Here is a 22,823-nt window from a genome sequence, read left to right as displayed (position 1 = left end):
CCTATGCACAAAACTAGGGGGAAAACAGAATCAGACAGAAGGAGCTCTTGAGCATCCTTTCAGGGATGTACTGAACATTGAGCGCTGGGCGCTGTGTACTTTAATACTGGAAAAAGAGTCTGAGAGCGTGACATCTGAGATTATTCTATTTCAGACCAGCACTGGCTGTGCTGACGTCCGTTGCTGCCTTCAGTGAGAGGCGATTCAGAGCGATAACGACACCCTGTCTTCACGGCCACGGCAGAGAGGTTTCTGCAAAAAGAACCTCTCTGTCCAGGCCTCTGTGGTATTGAGTCCAGGAGGACAGTCTGACTGGCACTCTGCTCAGTGATGTACTCACTGGAAGGTATAGGCTCCACAGCGGTGCACCTCACCAGGACAGCAATCAGTGCGCCAGGAGGACACTCCTGCATGCTTTCATACAAAATCAGGGTGGGGGGGTGTCTGTCTAAATAGTGGGGGTCTGAAAAGTGAGAGGGTCTCTGAAAGTCTCCCAGAGAAAACCTTTTTCCGGTCAGTGTTCCCCTGCACGCCGAAGTCTCGTTGCTATGCAACTGACGGGCCTCCGCTGTTTGTGACATAACACACAAACACTTCTGCTAGGTCCATTTCAGAGCCGACGGACAGCGTTGGGGGGGTGGGGGGGTGGCTCAGGTGACCCTTCACCGCCCCCCCGCACCACACCTCATAGCGAACCAGGCACCCAACCTTCATCACCGCCTAAAGGGCTGTTTCACTGTTTCAGTCTTCTGTGCTTTTACAAAAACCGCCCTGACTCCGGCACAGCGTAACGCTGACACTCGCTTCAGGCTTTAAGAACAAACACGCGTTTCCAAAACGCTCATGATAACTGAAATACGCCACAATTCAGCCTTTCCGTTTGTAAAAGAGCTCTCACTCTACAACCACAGCTTTTTAAGCAGCAGAGCATGACTGCATGGTTTCTGTGCCTAACAGAGACTGGGCGGGATCTCTGTGTGTTAGGATCACCTTTAGATCCTTGTAAAAGGGAGATTAAAAGCAAGAATTAAAACAGAGTGGTTTAGCAAGAAAGACATCTTCCAGCACCGCAATTCTCACCACACATTTAGACAGTCCTAACAAACTATTAATTACATTTTAATTACACCATAACATCACTATATAGGTCTGTAATGCCTACGAGTGGCCCAAAGCGCTACTTAACAATGATATAGTGTCTAAACCGTAGTAGAACACTCTGCGGCCAACAGCTTATATATCTGCACAATTTCTTTAATGCGGAGCTGTGTTATGAGCACAGACACCCTACCTTCTACTCATTCACACATATCCCATTCACTGAAAATCACTCTTCTCTTGGATATGCGGGTAAAATCATTAATTAGCTTTCAATATTCAATAGTAACATGTTACTGAAATGCACAAAAATAACATGATTTTATAATTTCATGCTAAATTGAAACAAATCAGAACCAGTGTCAGCACACTGCACACAGCACCAGAGCAGGAGATGTGAAAGACTCTGGCCTAATTCAAACGCTTTCAACTTTTTCATTTAATGCAGGACAGCGTATTTCTCTTCCCTGCAAACCTACGAGCTCACTGCTGAAAATATGTTCCTGCGGAGTGAAAGCAGGAAGATTATCAGAGGATGGTTTAAATGGGAATTCTCCAAAGGCAGATCTCCAGATTTCTGTCATGCAGGAGATGACTCCACCCCCTCCCCCAGTAAGGACTCCACCCCTCATGACTCAGGAGCCACACCCATGTACAGGCATCCAGAGGTCACATGGTGTCAGGGCACCGGGAAGAGCATAGGTGTCAATCCATCAACATGTGAGCGCCCAGTATTCTCTTTCTCTTTCTTCCCCTTTCTCTCTCTCTCTCACTCCCTAAAACCACTGGCCTGTAGTAATAATAATATTCATTACTCAATATTCAATAATAATAATATTCATTATCATTTTCATAATAACAACAACAATGATAATAATGTAGAACAGGTGGCCTGTTATACTTTATTATTGATAATAATAAAGTTCTAAAGATAATAATAAAATTCTATCTGCCCAGTGCCGGCCAGAAGCAGATGGGCTCCCCCTCTGAGCTGGGTTCTGCTCAAGGTTTCTTCCTGATAGGGAGTTTTTCCTTGCCACCGTTGCCTTAGGCTTGCTCTCAGGGGGTCTCAGGCCTGGGATCAATGTAAAGCTGCTTTGTGACAACTTGTGTTGTAAAAAGCGCTATACAAATAAAATTGAATTGAAATGGATTGAATTGATAATGATATACCTGCGATTTGTGACTTCAGCACCTGAAAAAATTTCTTCTTATAATAGCTATATGGAATAGACTTGCAGGGCCAGTGTTAAATATCTATATAGAATAGACTCTCAGGGCCAGTGTTAAATATCTATATAGAATAGACTCTCAGGGCCAGTGTTAAATATCTATATAGAATAGACTCTCAGGGCTAGTGTTAAATATCTATATGGAATAGACTCTCAGGGCCAGTGTTAAATATCTATATAGAATAGACTCTCAGGGCCAGTGTTAAATATCTATATGGAATAGACTCTCAGGGCCAGTGTTAAATATCTATATAGAATAGACTCTCAGGGCCAGTGTTAAATATCTATATAGAATAGACTCTCAGGGCCAGTGTTAAATATCTATATGGAATAGACTCTCAGGGCCAGTGTTAAATTATCTATATGGAAAATCAGCCCTAATGAATCAGCTTCCCATGCCCTTTCCGCTGGGGTTGAACATCTCCCACAACCGAAAACCAACGCGCCCTAAAATAGACACAGCACATCTGTGCTATTCTTAGAGCCCATCTCCCCAGACCGGAGCTCGTGAAAAAATGACATCCAGTTTGGTGCTGGATATATCCTTGTCGTGGTGTTGTCGAGCTTCTCAGCGTTCAAACATACACCCGTGAGCACCTGAACCCTACCTGCAGTACATCAGTCAAATCTGATTTAAAACTCCTTTAATCACAAAGAAAAACAGAATCTGTGCCAGCCCACTCTGAGTGAGATGGTGCTTAGTAAATTCTTTTGAATCCTCATAAACACATTGAATTAACACTAAGACTTATCAAATATATTACATTTCTCTGTACTATAACCACAGCGCCACCTAGCTGCTGGAATCTGCCCAGCATTAAGTGTGCATAAGCTAATACAACAATGTCACTGCCAGCTTCACCTTCCCTATGCTGATGCTGACACAGTAACTCTGATTTAAATCTGATTTACCAGCACTGAGAAACCACATACATTTTATCACTTAGCAGATGCTTTTGTGACTTAATGTAAGAGTATTAAGTGCACCCAATAAAGCCAAACAAACAGCAGTATATACAGAACAGAACTGATCACATCTGACCCTGCTTCAACCCATCACTCCATGCTGTGATACCTCACGCTTTCACAAATTCAAAATGCATAACTCTCCTCGTACTCTCCACATACTTACAGACACACACACAATTCGCAAAGTCACGCAGTCAGAATTAAACAGAATGTGACATGTCCTGATTTCTCTTTTCAATGTGTAAATAATATTAAATAGGTTTCTCTTATTATATTCATGAATATATGGACATGTGCCTATTCACTGGTGCCGGTTCTAGGAACATGGTAAAATGATGTGCTGCTCCGTACCAGACCCACACTCTCTGCTCCGTACCAGACCCACACTCTCTGCTCCATCCCAGACCCACACTCTCTGCTCCATCCCAGACCCACACTCCCTGCTCCATACCAGACCCACTCTCTCTCCTTTCTGCTCCACACCAGATTTCTCAGGAAATGCTTTTGAGTGCTTCCTACTGTCTCCTACCCTCAAATGCTCATATTTCTTACATATTTGTTATGTAACGCACTATACTTTCAGTGACACCAACTACAGTCTGCATGTGTACAGATTTGCAAGTGCATATAAATACATTAGCTGTTAGTGGTTACTGAGTCAAAATAAACGTACACAGCTACATGCGTACAACTATTCCTTAGTTCATTAATATTGTACTCAAAGCATGACTCTAATTGTGTACAGTAAGTGAAGGATCTTACGACAGTTGTACTAAACAGCTTACTAAAATACCATCCGTGTTTAATCCTGACTGTTCTTTTTAATTCTTCTCAGAACTGCAGATCTGCGTTTTGAGGTCACTTTCGCTCCAGCTCAGGGGCATGGAAGGAATTGTAAATCTGTGAGGGAGGAATCATGGGAAAAAGCGTACCTGGTGAGACAGCCACAGCCCAACACGGATAAGAACTCCTCACCAAACACTTGAAGCCATAGAGATTTTACACAAAGAGAGATTCAATTTCTACACTAAAACTGACTGACTGTGATGCACAGATTTTAAATGTGATTACATGGAGAGAGATTCAACCTTAAAACAGAGAGAGAGAGAACGAGAGATTCTGTTTCTATAGAACCTGTAATTATATAGCGAGATCCAGCACCTACCTGAGGAACTGAGTGAGAGGTTCATTTCATATGGGAAATTATGGTGAGATATTCAATCGCTACAAAACCTGAGATTAGAGACAGAGATTCAGTTTCTGTTTTAGAACAGAAACAGAGCTATAATGAAATATTCAGAAATTGTACCAGCTTCTACTTATGAAGAGACACATAAATTCAGCATCTACCTTAAAACAGAAATGGAGATATTATGATATTTCCTGAGATCAGAGTGAGGTATTCAAAAATAGTTCCAGCTTCTACCTATGATTACAGAGACAAAAACGCAGCTTCTACCCGAGGATACGGGACTCCTCAGTAAGGTGACATTGAGCTGCTGAGTATTTTTACCAAGAAGCCTCTCAATTAAATAAATAAAATGCAGAGACACTGTCCTGTTCACACAGAAAAATCTGCAGTCTGCAGTCTGAGACGTGAACCTTCCGCAGTTCCTTTCTGAAGCACCCATATCAAACCACTGTTTAGTTCCAGCGGAAAAACACCTTTCATAAAAATCAATGCTCGGCATGTCCATCCCCTTCCATCCATAGCTGGCTGGACGTACATGTGAAACACAAGGGTAACTGTGCTGTTAGAACTGTAGGTACAGATGGAAACCCCATTTCCTTAAGGGCTGCAGAGGGGTCAGCCTCCAGCTGACAATCACCAGAAACATTATTATCATCGTTCCTCTCCTTCTGAAGCCTTTACACTGCACAGAATGGAGGAGGAGGGGAAGACGGAGGCCCGCATCCCCAGCCGAAGGAGCCGAATGAGGGGCTCACCCGGAGGAACAGTGGGTTCTTGGCTCTCCCCCTGTCCTGTAGTGGCCAGAGGATTAACATTGCCAGAGCTGCCGCAACAAAGACGTTTTTCAAACACCAGGCTTAGAGGGCATTATTGCTGATTCTTAAAAACTCTTGCACCAGAACCAGACTACTTTACAAACTGTTCAGAGATGTCAAATCCACTAAACAAAGGCTATCATGAATTACTTCCTGCCCACACACACAGGCCACTACAAAGGTTCAGAAGGGAAACTGTGTCACAATGGCATTATTTGTGTGCTAAGCAGCACACGTACGTGAGTCTGAAATCTCAACTTCTAACTTATGTACCTCAAGTCAAGTCCCAAGTCACACTGATCAGGTCACATTGAGTCATAAACGGCTATTGTCAGTGTCAACATAATCTTTTTTTACAATTCATTCATTCAGTAGAAGAACTGTCAAACTGCTCTTGCCGTGTTAGTTCATTTCCTTTCTTATTGCTTTTATTGCTTTTTTATTTAAATAAAAAACATTTTTTGCCACGTGCACTTAGATCAATGTAGTGGTATAACAGAGCTCTAAGGCCTGCTGCTGTGCTGAGACCAGTCTAATACAGAGCTGAGACAAACACTTAACCTCTGACACTGTACTGAGACCAGTCTACTGTCGGGACAAAACAGAACTTTAACCCCTGCCACTGTACTGAGATCAGCCTACTGTAGGGCTAAGACAGACATTTTACCTGTAGCCCTGTACTGAGATCAGTCTATTGGAGGACTGAGAGGCAGAGTTAACCTCTGCCACTGTACAGAGACACCAGTTCTATAAATATATCAGAAATATTCATAATTCGCTTTGGAAGAAATTGCCAGCCAAGAAAAAGAAATGCTTTGAAATGCAGCAAGCCGATTCCCCATCTATTCTGGGTCTTAAATCTCAGTCACACTTCCTAAGCAGGCACTCAGCAGCCTTAATACTGCAGTCCTTACATAACACTCACACAGAGACAGGCAAACTCCCACAGCCCGGGCTCTGAGCACCACACGAAACCAGCATCCGTCCACCAGCCTGAACTCTGAGCACAAAACCAGCATCCGTCCACCAGCCCGGGCTCTGAGCACCACGTGAAACCACCATCCGTCCACCAGCCTGAACTCTGAACACAAAACCAACACCCATCCACCAGCCTGCACTCTGAGCACAAAACCAACACCCATCCACCAGCCTGAACTCTGAACACAAAACCAACACCCATCCACCAGCCTGAACTCTGAACACAAAACCAACACCCATCCACCAGCCTGCACTCTGAACACAAAACCAACACCAATCCACCAGCCTGAACTCTGAGCACAAAACCAACACCCATCCACCAGCCTGAACTCTGAACACAAAACCAACACCCATCCACCAGCCTGAACTCTGAACACAAAACCAACACCCATCCACCAGCCTGCACTCTGAACACAAAACCAACACCCATCCACCAGCCTGAACTCTGAACACAAAACCAACACCAATCCACCAGCCTGAACTCTGAGCACAAAACCAACACCCATCCACCAGCCTGAACTCTGAACACAAAACCAACACCCATCCACCAGCCTGAACTCTGAGCACAAAACCAACACCCATCCACCAGCCTGAACTCTGAGCACAGAGCTAACACCCATCCACTGGCCAAATCCTTAAACAGGCAAAACAAGCCCCACAAATAACAGGATGCCAATCAAGGAAATAATCCTGCCCCACATGGCAGGCACTAGCAGACATACTTCATTTAAAGTTTCAGTTTAGATTAGAGATAACGATCTGGAGGAGAGGGACGGCCAGGCGAAGTTCACAGGATGTCTGGGAGGATGTGGAGAGGACAGGACCCGACAAGCTCGTCCAAATCGTGCCTGTCTCACTCTGATCCCCTGTCTTTGATCAACAAATAAAACAACTGAATTTATACAAGCACTGCATAATGGCCCAGCAGACTGACTGATGCGCTGTTCGGGAGTGAAATGACAATGTCCTCAAAAACCTCTGTGCTTCACTCGGAGACAGTCTTTCATTCATGGATCTGTAGCTTATCCTGCAGTATACCCATAAGTTATACATTACCCTACATTACATTACTTGCATTTAGCAGATGCTCTTATCCAGAACTACTTCCAGCACAATAGAACATAAGTGTATCCATTAAATTTAAACAAAAAACAGTGTCATACCAGGCTAACACTCCCAGACCAGTGAATGTGAGCATAACACTATTCAAGCCCCACCACAAGATAACTTGTGCAATCTGACAGAAGCCAAGTATACCACGATACAACAGTCCCTAGAACACAGAATCCAAAATACATGACAATACTGTACATAAAATAAGTATCAAATACTATGGGCATCAGGTGTTGAGGGTAAGGATTCATGTGGGACTGAGATGCAGTCTGAAGAGGTGGGTCTTCAGTCTGCTTTGGAACATGGCCAGTGATTCTGCTGTCCTAACCTCCGCGGGGAGTTCATTCCACCACTGAAGGACCAGTACAGACAGGGATCATGTCTGAGCAGAGCGACCGCGTTGGGTCGGTACAGTTAGTTGCCCTGTAGATGCAGAGTGTAGTGTTCTAGAGGGAACCTAGGGTTTGAAGAGCAGTCGTAGGTATGAGGGGGCTGTCCCATTCACTGTCTTGTATGCAAGCACGCCCGACTCACCACTGCCACCTGAGAATTAGCACAGTAAGTGAGCTGTGTGTTCATTTCATTAGAGGCAATCTGCAGTCATTTGGGATATGAGAGTGTCTATTTACTGTAAGATGATGGTTTCCAGTATTTAAATCATAAAGGGAAAACCAAGACTTCCACAGAAGTGCAGCAGCACCACATGCTAATGCTTAAAGTGGTGGTAATCTTGCTCCCGCACTAGGTCTTCCTCACTAATAGGTCAGGCTGGCGTGCGATGCATGCGCAAGGGACACAAACTCTCGTCACAATTCCAGGTCCATCATCATTAATGCATTCCACAAAGTAGCACATAACACTGGTGCCTCAGTGCTACCCACCATTACCAATGAGCATATCCTCTGCATGGAGAATCTGTCCTCTGCAAAATAACCGGAACAGTCCCTGCAGAACACATCGCTGGTGCAGTGAATATATCTAATGGAGTCATTAAATAAACCACTCAGAACTGAACTCCTGTAACGTTAAACACCACCAGGATCCTCAGTGATTATGTAGTGGTGTTGTGTTGTCCCGTGATCAGCAGACAAACATGCTGTGCTCTGGTTCACTGGTTTGTCTCTTCCATTTTTAATGGGTACTAATGGTATCATTGAATAACAAGTATGACCTTTCTTTTCTTTTCTTAACACTCATGCAGATTCCACCTTGTGAGAAAAGAATATTAGTGGGGTTTTCCCATTAAACTGAACTGTGTCATCAAACCTAAACACCAAATATTGTTTATGACACCATAGTCTATTTTGCAATGCTGAGGTACCTAAAGGACTTATTTTATGGCTAATTTTATATTTTAGAATGCTCATGGTGTGTGTTTATTGATCAATGTGCTTGCAGTTTTATTCATTTACATCAATCATGGCAAGACGCTGCCAAACGAAATGACTGACAGAAGCTGCTCTTCGCCCTCGCTAACAGCTCCACATGCTCAGAGATGGAATAAAGGCCATTAGCAAAACAATTGACGTAATTGGAGCCATTTATTTGCATGGAATTTAATCACAAAATAGTGCAATAAATTTAAATCCACCAGTTGTTGCACTGAGCACAGACAGAATAAGCAAACAGAGTAAAACAGCAAACTTCTATTGCTCCCAAAGGAGGGCTCTCAGGTGTAATTCCCAAAACACAAAACCCTTGCAGTACGCAACTGTGTGCAACACTAATAACTGCCACAGCATTGTGCACCGTTAGCTAGCTGTGTGAAACCTAAAAACCAAAAGACAAATGCATTTTAATATGTCTTTCCTGCTGGGAGAATTTCAGAAGGACAGAACAGAAGCTGGTGAAGGAAGCCACCAGGCGATCTGCTGACAACTTTTGTAAAACTGCTCAACTAATCAGTGAGGACAGATAATGGAACATACCCTCTGCTCTGCTTGCAATTGCAACAATTATAATGTCATTTACATCAGCCTACTTATCTGGAATAAATACATGAACTGTTATGTTTTATCAATGAGTTAAAGTCAGTCACCAACCACAGAGAAGTCATCTGCCCCAAAAAGACCAATAGAGGACACTGAGGCATTGTAGTAACTGTGTCTCTGGGTGTAAGAAGCTATTGCTAAAGTCCAGTCTGTGTTAAGCTTTCTAAATGCAAGCCAATGTCAATATGGGCAAGACACAGGCAGTAACAGCATAAGGCTAAATATGCCTTCGTTGGAGAGATATGATTTGATTCTCAGCCAGGACGACTTCCATGCCTCATCTTAAAATAGCACACGGTCATTTCCTGTATATGCTTCTGTGGGTGGGCTTTCGTTGGACAGCTGTGTGGTTAAGGAGCTAGATTTGTAACCAGAGGGTTGCTGGTTTGATTCCCTGTCAGCAAATGTTCAGCTCCATTGATTGGTAAGAAATAAACTGTGGGATATTATGAATTACACCACCAGGCAAATTTATCCAGAGCAAACTTAGCTTACGATTTTTACATTCATTTATACAGCTGGATATTTACTAAGGCAATTGAATTGGATTAAGAATCTTACTAAAGCAATGTCCAACCATGAAAGCAAACCAGCAACCTTGGGGTTATGAGCCCAGCTCATTATCACTGTGGCGTGTTAAAGGAGCTGTGGGATGTCAGTAATTCCTCACATAAAGCTGCTTTTACAGGTCCTCTGCAAACATGGTGAGACGGATTTTGTCAGTTTACTATGAGCCCCTTTGCAGTGTTTCAGTGAGAGGATGCATTTGCGGGCTGCAGCTAAGGGCCTGTTAAATGGAGCATTCTACTGCATTTTACCAATGATCTCAGCCAGTACACGAAGGGAAGAACCCCTGTATGCAAAATGACTTTCATGTCTAGGAGTTTCCATCTAAATGAACAACAAAAAGATATTCCTTTTTTGTTTTCCAGCTCTACAAATACATATTTGGAATTTTGGTCACTAAAATTACAACAGCCACAAAAGGTTAAATAACACGTTTAGCAAACTAAGTATGAGACCAGCAAAAATAAATCCGTGGGGTTTTCAAAGTCCCCCTTTTATTAATGCCTTGAGAGGTGCGATGTACGAAGTACGACGATGTCGTTTTCATACGTCTATTAATAATCATTATCCCGTGCATAGCAGAGATGCTCCATTCGTTGTAGATCAGGCGCCGCGCGAGAGCGCCGCGTTGCTACAGAGGCGCGGAGCGGTCCCGCTCCTGGAGAGGGGTGCCCGGACACCAGCCTCACACAGCACAGCGGGAGGAACCGAACCATTCCAGCACCAAACACACAATGCCACACCGCTAATTAAACTCTACAGCAAAATGACTTACCGTTCTCGGATTTACCAGCCGTAGGCGAGGACGTGTTTCTTTTTCAGTGAAATGAAAACGTATATTGCGTTTTATCCACGAGATATTGCGGTTTCCACCTGTAACTCTAACACACACAGGCAATCTTCACCGAACCGGTAAAATGGAAGGGTGTAGGGTGTCTGAGACGTTAGAAATGCTGATACAGATTCATCTTATACACCTAATGGAATATCATTTTCTGTCGTCACGCAGACGTATCAGTAAGACAGCACTGCAAGGTCAGTAATGATATGTTATGGGCAAAACTCAAATGCAGCGAACATTTAAAGAGACATAGGGCAAAACTTATGCTTAGAAAAGCATCAAAGGTTTTCTTACCCGGGTTCGAATCAGTCAGAGGAGCCCCGGAGAAGCGCGTGCACCGGAGGATGCCGTTATCTCATCCGCGCGGCCTCGGTCCAGCAGCCGCGCGCTGCAGAAAACTCCCGCGAGCTGCGTACGCCTCCATACGCGCCGCGGATCGCGAACACACGGCCCACTTTCTGTCCCCTGTTGCTTATCAAATGCAACTTCCCGTTGTTTGCTTGCAGTGAGTTTCTATTTAAAGGTTATTTTTTCATAACCGTGTTATTTACTATTATTAGTCATTTAAACACTTCATTTTAACAGAGTGCACAGATGAAATGCCCTGTGCGGCAGTGCTGCAGGATCATTTTTCATTTTCGATGTCAGCTTTTCTCAGCTTAATTTCTATGATGATTTGTGATGACGGTGTAATGGGTTGTTTTTTGGTTGATGTATTAATATTTGGAACAAGAAAACAATACATTTAGAAAATGCTGTTACTTTTTTTCGGGGGGCTTGTGTTTGTAACATAAGTTCCTAAGAACATGTTTGTTCAATAAACAAAAACTAAGGCATACTGATGCAGCGCGGTCGGGCGATCACAACGCGGCTTTGTTTTACCTGTGCATGTTCGTTAAAAGATGTCATAGACAAAAATCTCTTTTGCCCAAATATGTTCTTACCTATTTCTGTTATAGTGTGTGTTTGTTCTTGTGAGGAGCGGTGAGATCATAAAAGATCCTTACATGTAGCGAGGGTAAGACAGACCGAAACTAGGTATAAAGTTGGGATTTTTTCCATTACGTATCACACATGCGGAGTCTGGGAAAGAGCCCGAAAAAGAGGCACCCATTCTGGGTTTCTTTGACAGGGGCATTACTGCGGCATTTAAAGACGCAGAGCCGATTTTCCCCCCAAACGTCAGGGTCCACTTAATGCGCAGAAATGCTGTAGTAGCCTATTTGTTGTGTCCTATTTGTCGTGCCGATGTCATTGCGTTCAGCTAACTTTGCCAAAAATTACATAACCTTTAGAAATACTTAATATTTCAAAATTACGACGTTACAGCTATATTCCTTGGAGATTCATGGAACGTGTAGAAATTACATCGCTAATATGCACATGCTTAGCTGACACCGACACGCGCCGAAAAAAATGACAGCGAAATGGTTGAATCGTATGGACAATGTGCAGCATGTCACTTTTAAAAAGAAGTGGAAAATACATGCTGAAAACGCGATTCTGTGTTATATAGTGTAGGCGCTTGCCTGGTGGCAAATAAATAAATCACATCCTTAGAATTTTAGAGTGGGAGAGTGTAGGGCAATTCACAGGACCACATCTCCTGCAAACCCCCCTCATACCTCAGTTACTATGCAACACCCACCAAACGTGGGGTAGCGGCAGTCTGACCCTTGCCGCTAATCTCTGGTCAGCAGGTCACGCTAAGGGAAGCTGCATCCTGGACTCTTTGCTCTGTGTTTCTGAAAAATAGTTTCTTGACTGACAACTCATCTCCTCGGCATTGCTTAGAATACCTGCAAGCTGCTGCTGGAAGGGGTGATGATGCACCAGTAGGGAGCAGTCTTCCCTGCACACCTTACTTGAGACCGATGCATTACATTACATTACTGGCATTTAGCAGATGCTCTTATCCAGAGCAACTTACATTGGTTAGTTTTTTTTCCCATGTTACTCATTTATACAGCTGTTTATTTACTGAGGCAGTTGCAGGTTAAGTACCTGACCCAACGGTACAGCAGCACTGCCCCAGTGCAGGTTGCTGGTTTGATTCCACGCTGGGGCACTGCTGCTGTAGCCTTGGGCAAGGTACTTAACCCACAATCGCCTCAGTAAAATATGCAGCTGTATAAATGTATGAAACTGTAACCTATGTAGGTCGCTCTTGATAAGCCCGCCTGCTAAATGACAGTAATGTAATGTAATGTAATTGGCTAAATAATTCCCTCACTCTGCTGATGCATGGTGAACATTCTGGTGCAAAATGGCTGCCGTGCTTGACCAAGGTGAGTGCTACACTTTAGCAGTGGTTGAGAAGAGTCCACCCCCTTCACTGTATTATTATTATTATTATTATTGTTATTATTACTATTATTATTATTATTGTTGTATCGAAGGGAACAAGGCTCAGTATGCACAGACAGCTGCATGAGAGAGTCTGACATGCTACAGGAACATGACTGACAGGGAGAGCATCTGCCACCAGCCACAGGAGAGTGGGGGTTCATAAACCCCCAAAATGGGCAGAGCAGTGACGTGTGATCAGTGACTCACTGGGCTGAACCAATAACAGCCTTTCTATGGTGGGTGAAGCATTCTGATTGGTTCATATGAATCAGTGACTGACAGGTAACATCGCCTCCTGTGAGGTTCAGGAAGCCTCACTCACTCATCAGTACCTGCCGTCCCTGTAGAAGGTGCAGCTGAACTGACCTCAGGTCAGTCTGTCTGTCGTCTGTTAGAGATCAGTGTGACGGCTCAGCTCCAGTCTGTCACACATCAGCATCAGACAGGAAGGAGCCCAGGGACACGACCTACTTCCTGTCAGTCAGAGACAATAGAAATAAAATAAAATAGAATGATAAATATTTCAGGAGACTTGGAAATCTTTACAACTGCTGCACTGGCTCCTAGCAACACAAGAGGGAGAAAAGTAAAGTAAAGAGTGGCCTCAGATAAAGAAGGGAAGAGATGGAATGTGTTGCTTCCAATCAGAGGGGCGATTTTAAGAGCAGTTCAGAGGGGGCAGCATTATACCGTCAGGTACAGCCAGTGTTACTGAGATAGATGAAGGGCTAGGAGTGGCACAGCACTTCATCTAAAGAGTCTGATTTATCCCTACCTGGTAATTTAATCACCGCTGAAAAAGCCAGTGAGTATCAGACAGAAATAAAGCCAGGCATAATGCAGGGATTCAACCTGCACTAATGAACCAAATATGAGTGCACTCAGAAATGAAACTGTATATATTCGCTTATGCAGGTCAGCTTGCATTTTTTTTTTTTTTTTTTTTTTTTTACAATCCATCCATACCTGGCTGAATGTTTACTGGAACTGTTCAGGTTAAGCACCTTGCAGCAAGGATACAGCAGCAGCCCTCCCCCGGGGAACTGAACCTGCCACCTCTTGGTTACCAGCTGGTCAGGGTATTAGTGTGGCTGGTCACCGACACCTCTGTTAGAGACACTGCCCGCACAGTGGTGTCCCCCCCCATTTGTGGTGGCTCACTCCGTTCTCCGGCAATACATTGTCCGTGTGTGGGCTGTGGCACAGCTCAGTGGCAGTGTATCGCAGGAAACCGGGCTTGTGAGAAGGGGGACGCAAGTTTGATTCCCTGGTGGGACACTGCTGTTGTCCCCTTGAGAAAACTGCCTCATTAAATATCCAGCTCTATACCATGAGCTGTCTCAGAAACACAGGATAACAAATACCGCAAGCCAGGGTGCAGAGTAATGAAATGCACCTTAAGAGGACAAAACCAATCCTCCACCCCCCCCCCACTTAACATAAATAAGGGCATCCTACATTCATTTATATTGCCTTTAGATGGCACAATCAGGCCGCGAGCTCATGCCATTGCTCTAGCTATCCTTCAGGACAGACGTGTGGGAATTTAGGGTCACTACGCTTCAGGAGATGTCTGTTCCACACTGCCTCTGATCTGCGGCCTGATTTAGCCTGCACTGGGACCTCACATCCAAGCTCAGATATCTCGCTGCCTTTCTGCGGGGCTGCAGCTGAAGCACCAGCCGTTTCACTACACGCTGCACCGTGACAGTTTTACTCAAAGCCGGCCCATGATGCCCTGCTCAGCTGACCGCACGTTAAGACACCTCCCCCTGGAAAGGGTTTGACCTTCTGCATGCCACGCTTGCGTTTTACACAAGATATCTGATTGGTTCCTGTCCTGTCAGTCATATATGCCTCTGGGCAAGGGCGTGGTAAAGCATAAAAAGGAAATTTAGCTGTTGTGATTGGACAATGCCTCAAAAAGGTCATCCTATCACCTTAAGCACCACCCCAAGCCTGAACCATGCAGCGATATCTCATTTATGACGCAACAGGCAAAGCTGAAAGAGGAATATCCCTTCCTGGCGGAGAGGTGAGTGTTGAATGCTTACCTGTCGGGCGGGCTGGACAGGTGTGTGCCACGTTGGTGAGAAAGAGAACACATTCAAGCTTCGGAGCAGCACAGCACCAGGAGAGCACAGGAGCCAACGGCCGGGGGTTCATAACGGCCTCAGATTTGCACAAGTCTGAGTGTCATGTGGGTGTAGCAGGAGCTGCCATTTTTAACTCAACACAGCCTTTGCAAACATCTACCCCTGTTTCATTACATTACATGACTGTCATTTAGCAGACGCTCTTATCCAGAGCAACTTACATACAGCAGGTTGCAATTTTATCCATTCATACAGCTGAATATTTACTAAGGAAACTGTGGGTCGCCCAAGAGTACAACAGCAGTGCCCTGGAGGGGAATCGAACCGGCAACCTCTTGGTTATAAGCCCTGCTTCTCACCATGTCACACTGCTGCCCTCCCACGTTCCTCTGTGATCCAGTGCCTGCACACAGGTGTGGCACTCGACTGTCACCAGGGACACACACCGCTTGTTGAAACAGGTGTCACCTGACACCTGTCACCTGCATCTGAATCAGACGGACGGGCAGCGGAGCAGCGAGCGGTCCGTCTGAAAGTGTGTCACGCCACCGAGCTGCAGCGACCCGCCAGGCCCGGTTTGCGGTTCTGACGGCGCGGGTTGGCCCAGATAGCGGGCCTGACAGCAGAGGTGGCGCGGTGTCCCTGTGCCTGGCCCGACACGAGCTCAGCGAGACACAGGCACTCCTGAGACCCCTGCCTGGGAACGGTCACGTCCCTATTTTCAGAAAGCAGGTCACTGTCCTTCTTTTTACTCGGAGATGCTGAACAACCCAATTCCGAGATCGACACAAAGTTTTTCAGCTCTGGAGATGTGCGCTGTAGCGAGGAGATGCACTGGTTTACCTGCCTGTGAGGAGATTTAAACTACAGAATTCAAGCCTGATCCAGACAACTTTCACACTCATTAGTGTCAAGTCATTTAAGCGTGAACACAACTGTACTGACATGTAATGTACATAAGTACCTACAGCAATACTAGTGACATTAAGGTATCTATTCAAACGCTAACACACTCAGGCACAGGTCTTGTATGCGCAAATAAACTCATTTTGAAAGACATTCCATGAGTTTTAAAATCTAAATGTCTTTTTCACCACTATCACTTTACCCTGCCTCTCCAACCAATCTCACTCCCTCCTGTCTCTCTTTCCATTCCCTCTACCCTGCCTCCATCTTTTTCTCCCATCGTTCAGCTCCATCTCGCTCTCCCATGACTCCTCCATCTCTCTCACCTGTTGCTCCGCCCTGTCACGGAAGTGTTGGTCCTCCACAGGAAGAGGAGCTGAGCCGCAGGTGAAGAAAGAACATCCCTGCACGCTTTACCTGTCATTTTACCTCCACCTTACAGGAGACGGAGGAAAAGTGGGGGTGATTCCTGTAGGAGGAGCATGTTACACAACAGAGCTTACATAATTTAGCAATATATAATACCCTTTAAACACAGCATGTGACAGGCAGAACTAATGAAGTCTACCCACAAGCCCCCTAACACCCCCTCCACCCCACCACTCCTGCTTAGCACGCAAGCTCAGCTGAACAGCAGAAAAACATGAATAATTAATCCTATCGACTGAGGAAAAATGCTTAGAAATGTCCTCTCAAATAATTCCAGCCCTGACAAACAACATTTTGGTGATACATTTACAGCCTGTAAATTGCTCTGGCAAAATATTTGTGTTCCTGGCAGTTGTTTCCAAGGTGACCCACTAGTGCTGCCTTTTACAGGTAGAACCACAGAAACATTGGGCTGTCCTGAGGGTGGTTTTGGGAAGTCGCGGAATGTAGTTAAACCCGGAGGAGTGTTAAAAATTTTCTGCACCAACATTTAAAAACGACTCAATTCTTCAAGGTGATGATCATCGAGGTAAAGGACACTGAATGGAGGAGTCCTATGACAGTAAGCAATACTGCAGACACACATACGACTGCATCTGCACATTACCTCTTCAAACAGCCGGACATTCAGACACTTCAGGTTAGCTTCTGCGCTCAGATGTGCAATGGAAGCACCTCACCTAGGATTTGAACCTGAAACTCTCAGGTGACCACAACTCACCACTGCCTGCGCTGCTAAAACTCCTCTCAATGTTAAAATGTGACATCGCTCTTAAGAATAACTTTCCTTTCTTTAGCTGGCCTCCATTATGTCCAATTTCTGCCGCTATAAATATCCTGCTGGGCCGTCTTTAATAGGCAGGTCTGTAAAGGTGAGGTCTGACTCCTGGGCATCTCTCTCTCTCTCCTCTCTGCCTGCTCTTCCACAGTGCTGCCCACCTCTCCGCTCGGGCTGCACCTGCACCAGCTGCCTGCTGTCTGTGACAGAGGAGCATTGCTGTTTGCACATCCAACACAACAATTGAGTTATTTTTGGAATCCATCCTAAATTTAGCATTTCAAAGTGCATGTGTTTGTGCTGTAATATTCACATTAGCTACAAACCAGAGCAGCAAAGTGGAGTGGACTGACCCATTATAAAGGGTGGGGGGGGCCCTAAGAGGACTGACCCATTAAGAGGGGCAGGGATAGGAACTGAACTTCTTTGCCTGAATCCTGAAAACCTTAAATGCAAATAACACTGCACACAAAGCTGTGCACCTCCGCCTGAATTGGACAGCACAATGCCCTCTTGTGGATGAAGTGAGCACAGCACCTCCACCCACACAGAGAGTTTGGTGGCGGAAGCAACGTCAAGTCCTCTGCTCTGCGTGAAGGAAGTGGGGTCACTAAAGACCATTTCCTTATTCTAGCAAGTGGAAGTGAGGTCACAATAGACCCCTCTCCCCCCCCAATCATACAGGTGAAACTGAGCTCCTTGCTGCCAGGGGAGGAAGTTAAAGATCAGATCAGATTACAGAGGTGATGAAATTTTACGTTACGACACCCTCCTTGGAAACAGTTACGCACAAAGGCAGTACATGTGGCGGGCTCTCACTTTCCAAACAGGTCAAACCTGCTGTCCTCAGGACAGCCAACAAACCCTGTTCATACCTCTAACTATCCACCCTGTGGAGCCAGGACCCCTGAGAGACAGCAATCAAACCCAGACATAATGATCAATCCCAAGCTCTGGGCAAATCCCTGCAAAACCTCACAACCTCATTGTAACAGAGGAATAGACTGCTCTGAGGACATTCAGAGGAGAGAAAATGCATAAAAAGGTTATTACGCTTAGCAAAGTAACAGCACCACAGAGTGGCCATATGGTGCTACTGCAAAACTAGGTCAGCTGGTTATATTTAAGGAAAAGTCCTGAAGAGCTACAGGCCACCGAATGCTTCCCAGCTCTCCAAGATAACCAGTCACTCTCAGACGGAGAAGTGGTTCAAATCATCCTGAGATAAAATCATTTCCAACAGACAGCAGACCAACACAATGCAACACTTTTCAGACCTTTCAGCAACACTTCCACCAACCAACGAACAGCGAATCGGGGACCAGTGATGGCCCATCACAAACTGGTTTTTTTAGCTATTTATGAGAAATTAAACACAACTGGCTGAAATGTGAGAAGCCAGTCCTCAAAACAGCGCTGTGTCTAACACACCTGGATAAACAGCTCCTGCAGAACCCAGGTAAAAGAAAAGCATTCAACTGCTCCTTCCCAACACTGCCTTCTTTCAATCAACCCTCTTACTGGAGTTATCAGCTCAAGAGTCAGAGGCACCCACAAGATAATATTAGAGCTCTAGCAAAAGCCACACAATCACAGATCTCTGTATATAGACAACAGCTCTAACAAACCCCATCAGACACCAACGCAGATCTATGTACACACCGAACAGTTTGAACAGAACAGATGGACATTTACTGTGGCAGCAGTGGGTTAAGTACCTTGCCCAAAGGTACAACAGCAGTGAACCAGCAACCCTTATGAACCCTGCTCCTTACCACTGCCCCAGTGCTGCATCCATTAGACTCCAAGCAAACCCCATTACACAAGAACACTGACCCCTGTATGAACACAACTCTACCAAACTATATCAGACACTAACACTGAACCCTGCAGAACATGCACATATCACTCTAGCGCATCTACAGAACAGATCTTCCGCATCTTTCCACTAGAGCATAAGTTTGCACGAAACTTAAAGCTCCGGTCCCTCATCCTGTACCATGACTGCCTACTGTGACCCACAGAAAAGACAAACCCACCACAACACCAATTACACTGGACTTCAGAATGTCTGCCATCATCACAGCCTCAAGGCTGTCTGGTCATTCCCGAGATACTGTCCCACAATACATTTCAAAATGAAAACACAGCCATCTTCTGAAATCACCCATACGGACAGTTCAATGGTACCCTTTCCACTTTGCACAGTGTAATCTTGATTAAACTGCTGCCTTAAACCTGCACAACATTTCATCAACAGGAAATTATTCATGTGGCTGGCATCTGTCAGGGGATATGTGCCCGAGCTACCAGGTAATGAGTGGAGATGAATCCGTTTCACAGATCATGGCTTTATTCAGGTGCAGAACATGGGTGAGATGGTGACACAGTCCACAGGGGAGAGGGAAATGAGGGGGAAATGAGGCAGTTCTGGGAGACTCCGGCTGTTTGTTTGGGAGTTTACTTTGCCACGGCCGTCTTCATGCCTTTCCTGTTGTGTTTCTTGGCAAAGCGCATATTCCTCAAGAACTTTGGGTCCACCTGAGGGAACGAGCATTCAGAGAGCAAGCAGGGAATATCAGAACAGGACTGGGAACAACAGCATCACCTGCATAAACGCAACAACCTCAAAGTAAAAAAAACACTTATGGCTGTCACCTGGGCACACCAACTGAAACAATGATATGTTCATAGATATTTAAAAAAAATCATTTTGACAAAAAACTTGTCTTTGTACATGGTGATAACAGAAGTCTCAGTATACTTTGTGAGCCTATTTCAGTTCAACACAGACGCAAGTAACCAATTTTACATGACCAAGAATAAACTCAGCAAACTATTTTTGCTCCTCTTGGATTATACCGTAAAACTGAATATTACACTTACAAGTAATTTTTTCAAGAGGTGTACATTTTTCAGTCAATCACACAGATTGGGATTGTATGATAATATGATACAATTCACACACTGTCCAAGAAAATGTAGGCAGCCAGCTGTTTACGATAGCGCTAAAAGTCAAACATTTTAGTAACCACTTCCAAGTTATTTCTGAATGAGAGCATCTTACGCCTTTCAGAGACTCGTAGCGGTGAGACCTGGGCTTCTTTATCCCGTTCCTGTGCGCTTTGCGCGCTGCAACCACAAACACCATAAAGATGCATTTTATCCACAAGTGAACAAAAACGAGTAAAGTTACTGCAGTAAGACCTTTAAAACACACGGATAAACAACTTTATTTGATATACGAGCTAGAATGCTAAATTACTTACACTGGTTGTGGGTTGTATGGTTCTTCGACTTTGCCATTTTGATTAACTTTGCTGTGGAAACAAAAGGAAACGTTAAATAAACAGGTAACTAACTGTCGTTACATTTTACCAGTTAGCTCGCAAGTCACTGCAAATTTATATAAACAACACTACATGCAGGTTGGTGAAACAGCGTCTAGCTGTAAACTTTGAGGGGAACGGACTGCAGATAATTGCCCGGCGACCTACTTGTGGACCGTGTTACAGATCATTGTAAAACTTTAAAAAGCAGGATCTGCTAGTGTTGACAACCGGCTGGTTAAGGGAGGCAATTTATTAGTATTTACCCCGTTCAAATAAGAAAGGCGTTGAATTATTACACACATTTCATGTAGGCATGGGTGTATTTTTGCTCACTAAAAACTCAAATTGTGCACTTTTCTTTTAGAAATATATAGATTAACGCTGATTGAATATATGCAAACATGGAAAGTTGACTGAGTACCTTCTTGGCGCAAAGAGTCACAACCGGAAGAGACGGAACTGTAGCGGGGAATTGTGGGTAATGTGGCTGTCAGTGGGAAAACCAGAGACTTTAGTAAAACTCCCAGCTTTAAAGTTGATTTTTTAATTTTAAGATACACAGTCAGATACACAGTCTGCAGTCATGTTTATGAACTAAACGGGCACCATTGCAGCAAATGACTGCGCAACAAATTTTGGGGTTAAGGTTCCCGGTGAATAAACTGACAACTGCTGGCAGTTGCCCGAGGTCTTCTGTCTGCTCAGTCTCAAGATGCCGTTCACTTTGTATCATTATCGAATCCTGTATTTAGACTTGAATTTATTTGGTTTTGCAATACAATGTTTTCACGTTTCAGTGACTTTTTAAAAATGTGGTTAAGTGCAATAGGAGTCCTTTCAAAAGTCCCATAGAAAGATCCCAAAAACAGGTGTTAACTAACCTTATAAAATGGTCCATAATCCCGTTTCGAAAGTGTTGAATGGTTCATAACTGAGTAGTTACAAATACTAACCACTCAGTGTCAGTGTTGATCCAAAGGGTCATCAGCCAAACGGAGAGGGGAGCACGGCCGAACAGTGGATGAGAGTATGTAGTGAAAATGAACAGTTGAGCGTTATAACCAGCAGAGGGCGCAATCGTCCTGGTCAACGATGCACTGTGAGGAACCTGCCTGTCTACAACCTGTTGGCTCCTCCCCTTTCTTGGTGAAGTCACATGGTGCAGCTCATGTGAGATAACTGAGATGATAGTCTGGAGATATTCTTCTCTTTTTTCTTTTTTCTTCTTTTTGTCCAGCTGGATGCTCAACAGGGAAGTCAATGACCAACAAACCATTTTAAACATATTTTATGCAGAGCTGATTTTTGATTTTTGATTTTATGCAGAGCTGATTATGCAGAGCAGAGATTTTTAAATAGCTTGCTGAGGCCATGGAGTCACTGGCAGAAAGGTTTGTGAATCAGGTGGTGTGATGTGGAGGCTGCTGAAAACCAGTCTTTCTCACATGTCCTCTGTGAGGAAAGGTCTCTGGCAAATAGAGCAAAAGCCTTCACCATGCTCAGCTTCATATTATGTCCATTTAAAAGCAGAAGTTAGTTCTAAAATATTTCTTTCCCCTTTCTTCAAAATGCATTCACTAGAGGCCTGCTAATTTCCCCTCCCCCAAACCCCAAAGCACCATGTGTAATCCACATCCTTGCTGTCATCTAATGAAAGATGAAAGCAAATGAGAGAATCAATGTGAAAGAACACAGTCACTTTCCTAAGTAAATCTAATAAAGTTCAATTCCTTTTAATTCAATATAACTGTGTTTGTGTTTACATGTAACCCCTAGTTCAAAATACTTTATTTACACTCTAAAAAAAGACTAAAAATCTGCCTGTAGGGGGGTGGGGGCGATCACACATGATGGTGCCCCTTTAGTCTCTCTCTCTCTCCCTCTCTCTCCCTCTCTCTCTCTCCCTCCCTCTCTCTCTCTTTCTCTCTCTCTCTCCCTCTCTCTCTCTCCCTCTCTCTCCCTCTCTCTCTCTCTCTATCCCTCTCCTTCTCTCTCTCTCTCTCTCTATCCCTCTCCTTCTCTCTCTCTCTCTCTATCCCTCTCCTTCTCTCTCTCTCTCTCTCTCCCTCCCTCCCTCTCCCTCTCTCTCTCTCTCTGTCTCTCTTTCTCTCTCTCTCTCCCTCTCTCTCCCTCTCTC

At 44.6% G+C, this 22,823-nt stretch overlaps 2 protein-coding genes across 5 annotated transcripts in view; both read right to left on the bottom strand.

The window, feature by feature from the left end:
- The window catches only part of LOC118780864 (plasma membrane calcium-transporting ATPase 2-like), a 60,625-nt gene extending 49,449 nt beyond the window's left edge, over positions 1–11,176 (bottom strand). For 2 of the 4 annotated variants that reach the window (XM_036533589.1, XM_036533591.1), the window contains exon 1: positions 11,091–11,176. The gene's annotated coding sequence lies outside the window, so the exon portion shown is untranslated. Of the gene's footprint in view, positions 1–10,730; positions 10,873–11,090 lie in introns of those variants that run through there. The other 2 variants (XM_036533590.1, XM_036533592.1) reach the window with 1 other exon arrangement.
- LOC118780875 (60S ribosomal protein L29-like) lies at positions 3,014–21,156 on the bottom strand. The gene is made up of 6 exons (XM_036533623.1): positions 21,108–21,156; positions 20,624–20,674; positions 20,422–20,486; positions 19,696–19,895; positions 18,782–18,785; positions 3,014–3,027 (listed from the first exon to the last, which is right to left on the bottom strand). The coding sequence occupies exons 2-4, from the start codon at positions 20,658–20,660 to the stop codon at positions 19,815–19,817; spliced, it is 183 nt and encodes a 60-aa protein (XP_036389516.1). The 5' UTR covers positions 20,661–20,674; positions 21,108–21,156; the 3' UTR covers positions 3,014–3,027; positions 18,782–18,785; positions 19,696–19,814.
- Positions 21,157–22,823: the final 1,667 nt, after the last annotated feature.

Source organism: Megalops cyprinoides, chromosome 7 (genome assembly GCF_013368585.1).
Source record: "Megalops cyprinoides isolate fMegCyp1 chromosome 7, fMegCyp1.pri, whole genome shotgun sequence".
NCBI lineage: Eukaryota > Metazoa > Chordata > Actinopteri > Elopiformes > Megalopidae > Megalops > Megalops cyprinoides.
This window is presented reverse-complemented; position numbering and strand designations above follow the sequence as displayed.

Excerpts from the sequence above, each read along its gene's own strand:
- LOC118780875 (XM_036533623.1), bottom strand. The coding sequence starts at position 20,660 with ATGGCAAAGTCGAAGAACCATACAACCCACAACCAGT. Across the intron at positions 20,487-20,623 it reads CCATACAACCCACAACCAGT|CGCGCAAAGCGCACAGGAAC; the intron begins GTAAGTAATTTA and ends TTGTGGTTGCAG. Across the intron at positions 19,896-20,421 it reads GCTACGAGTCTCTGAAAGGC|GTGGACCCAAAGTTCTTGAG; the intron begins GTAAGATGCTCT and ends TCGTTCCCTCAG.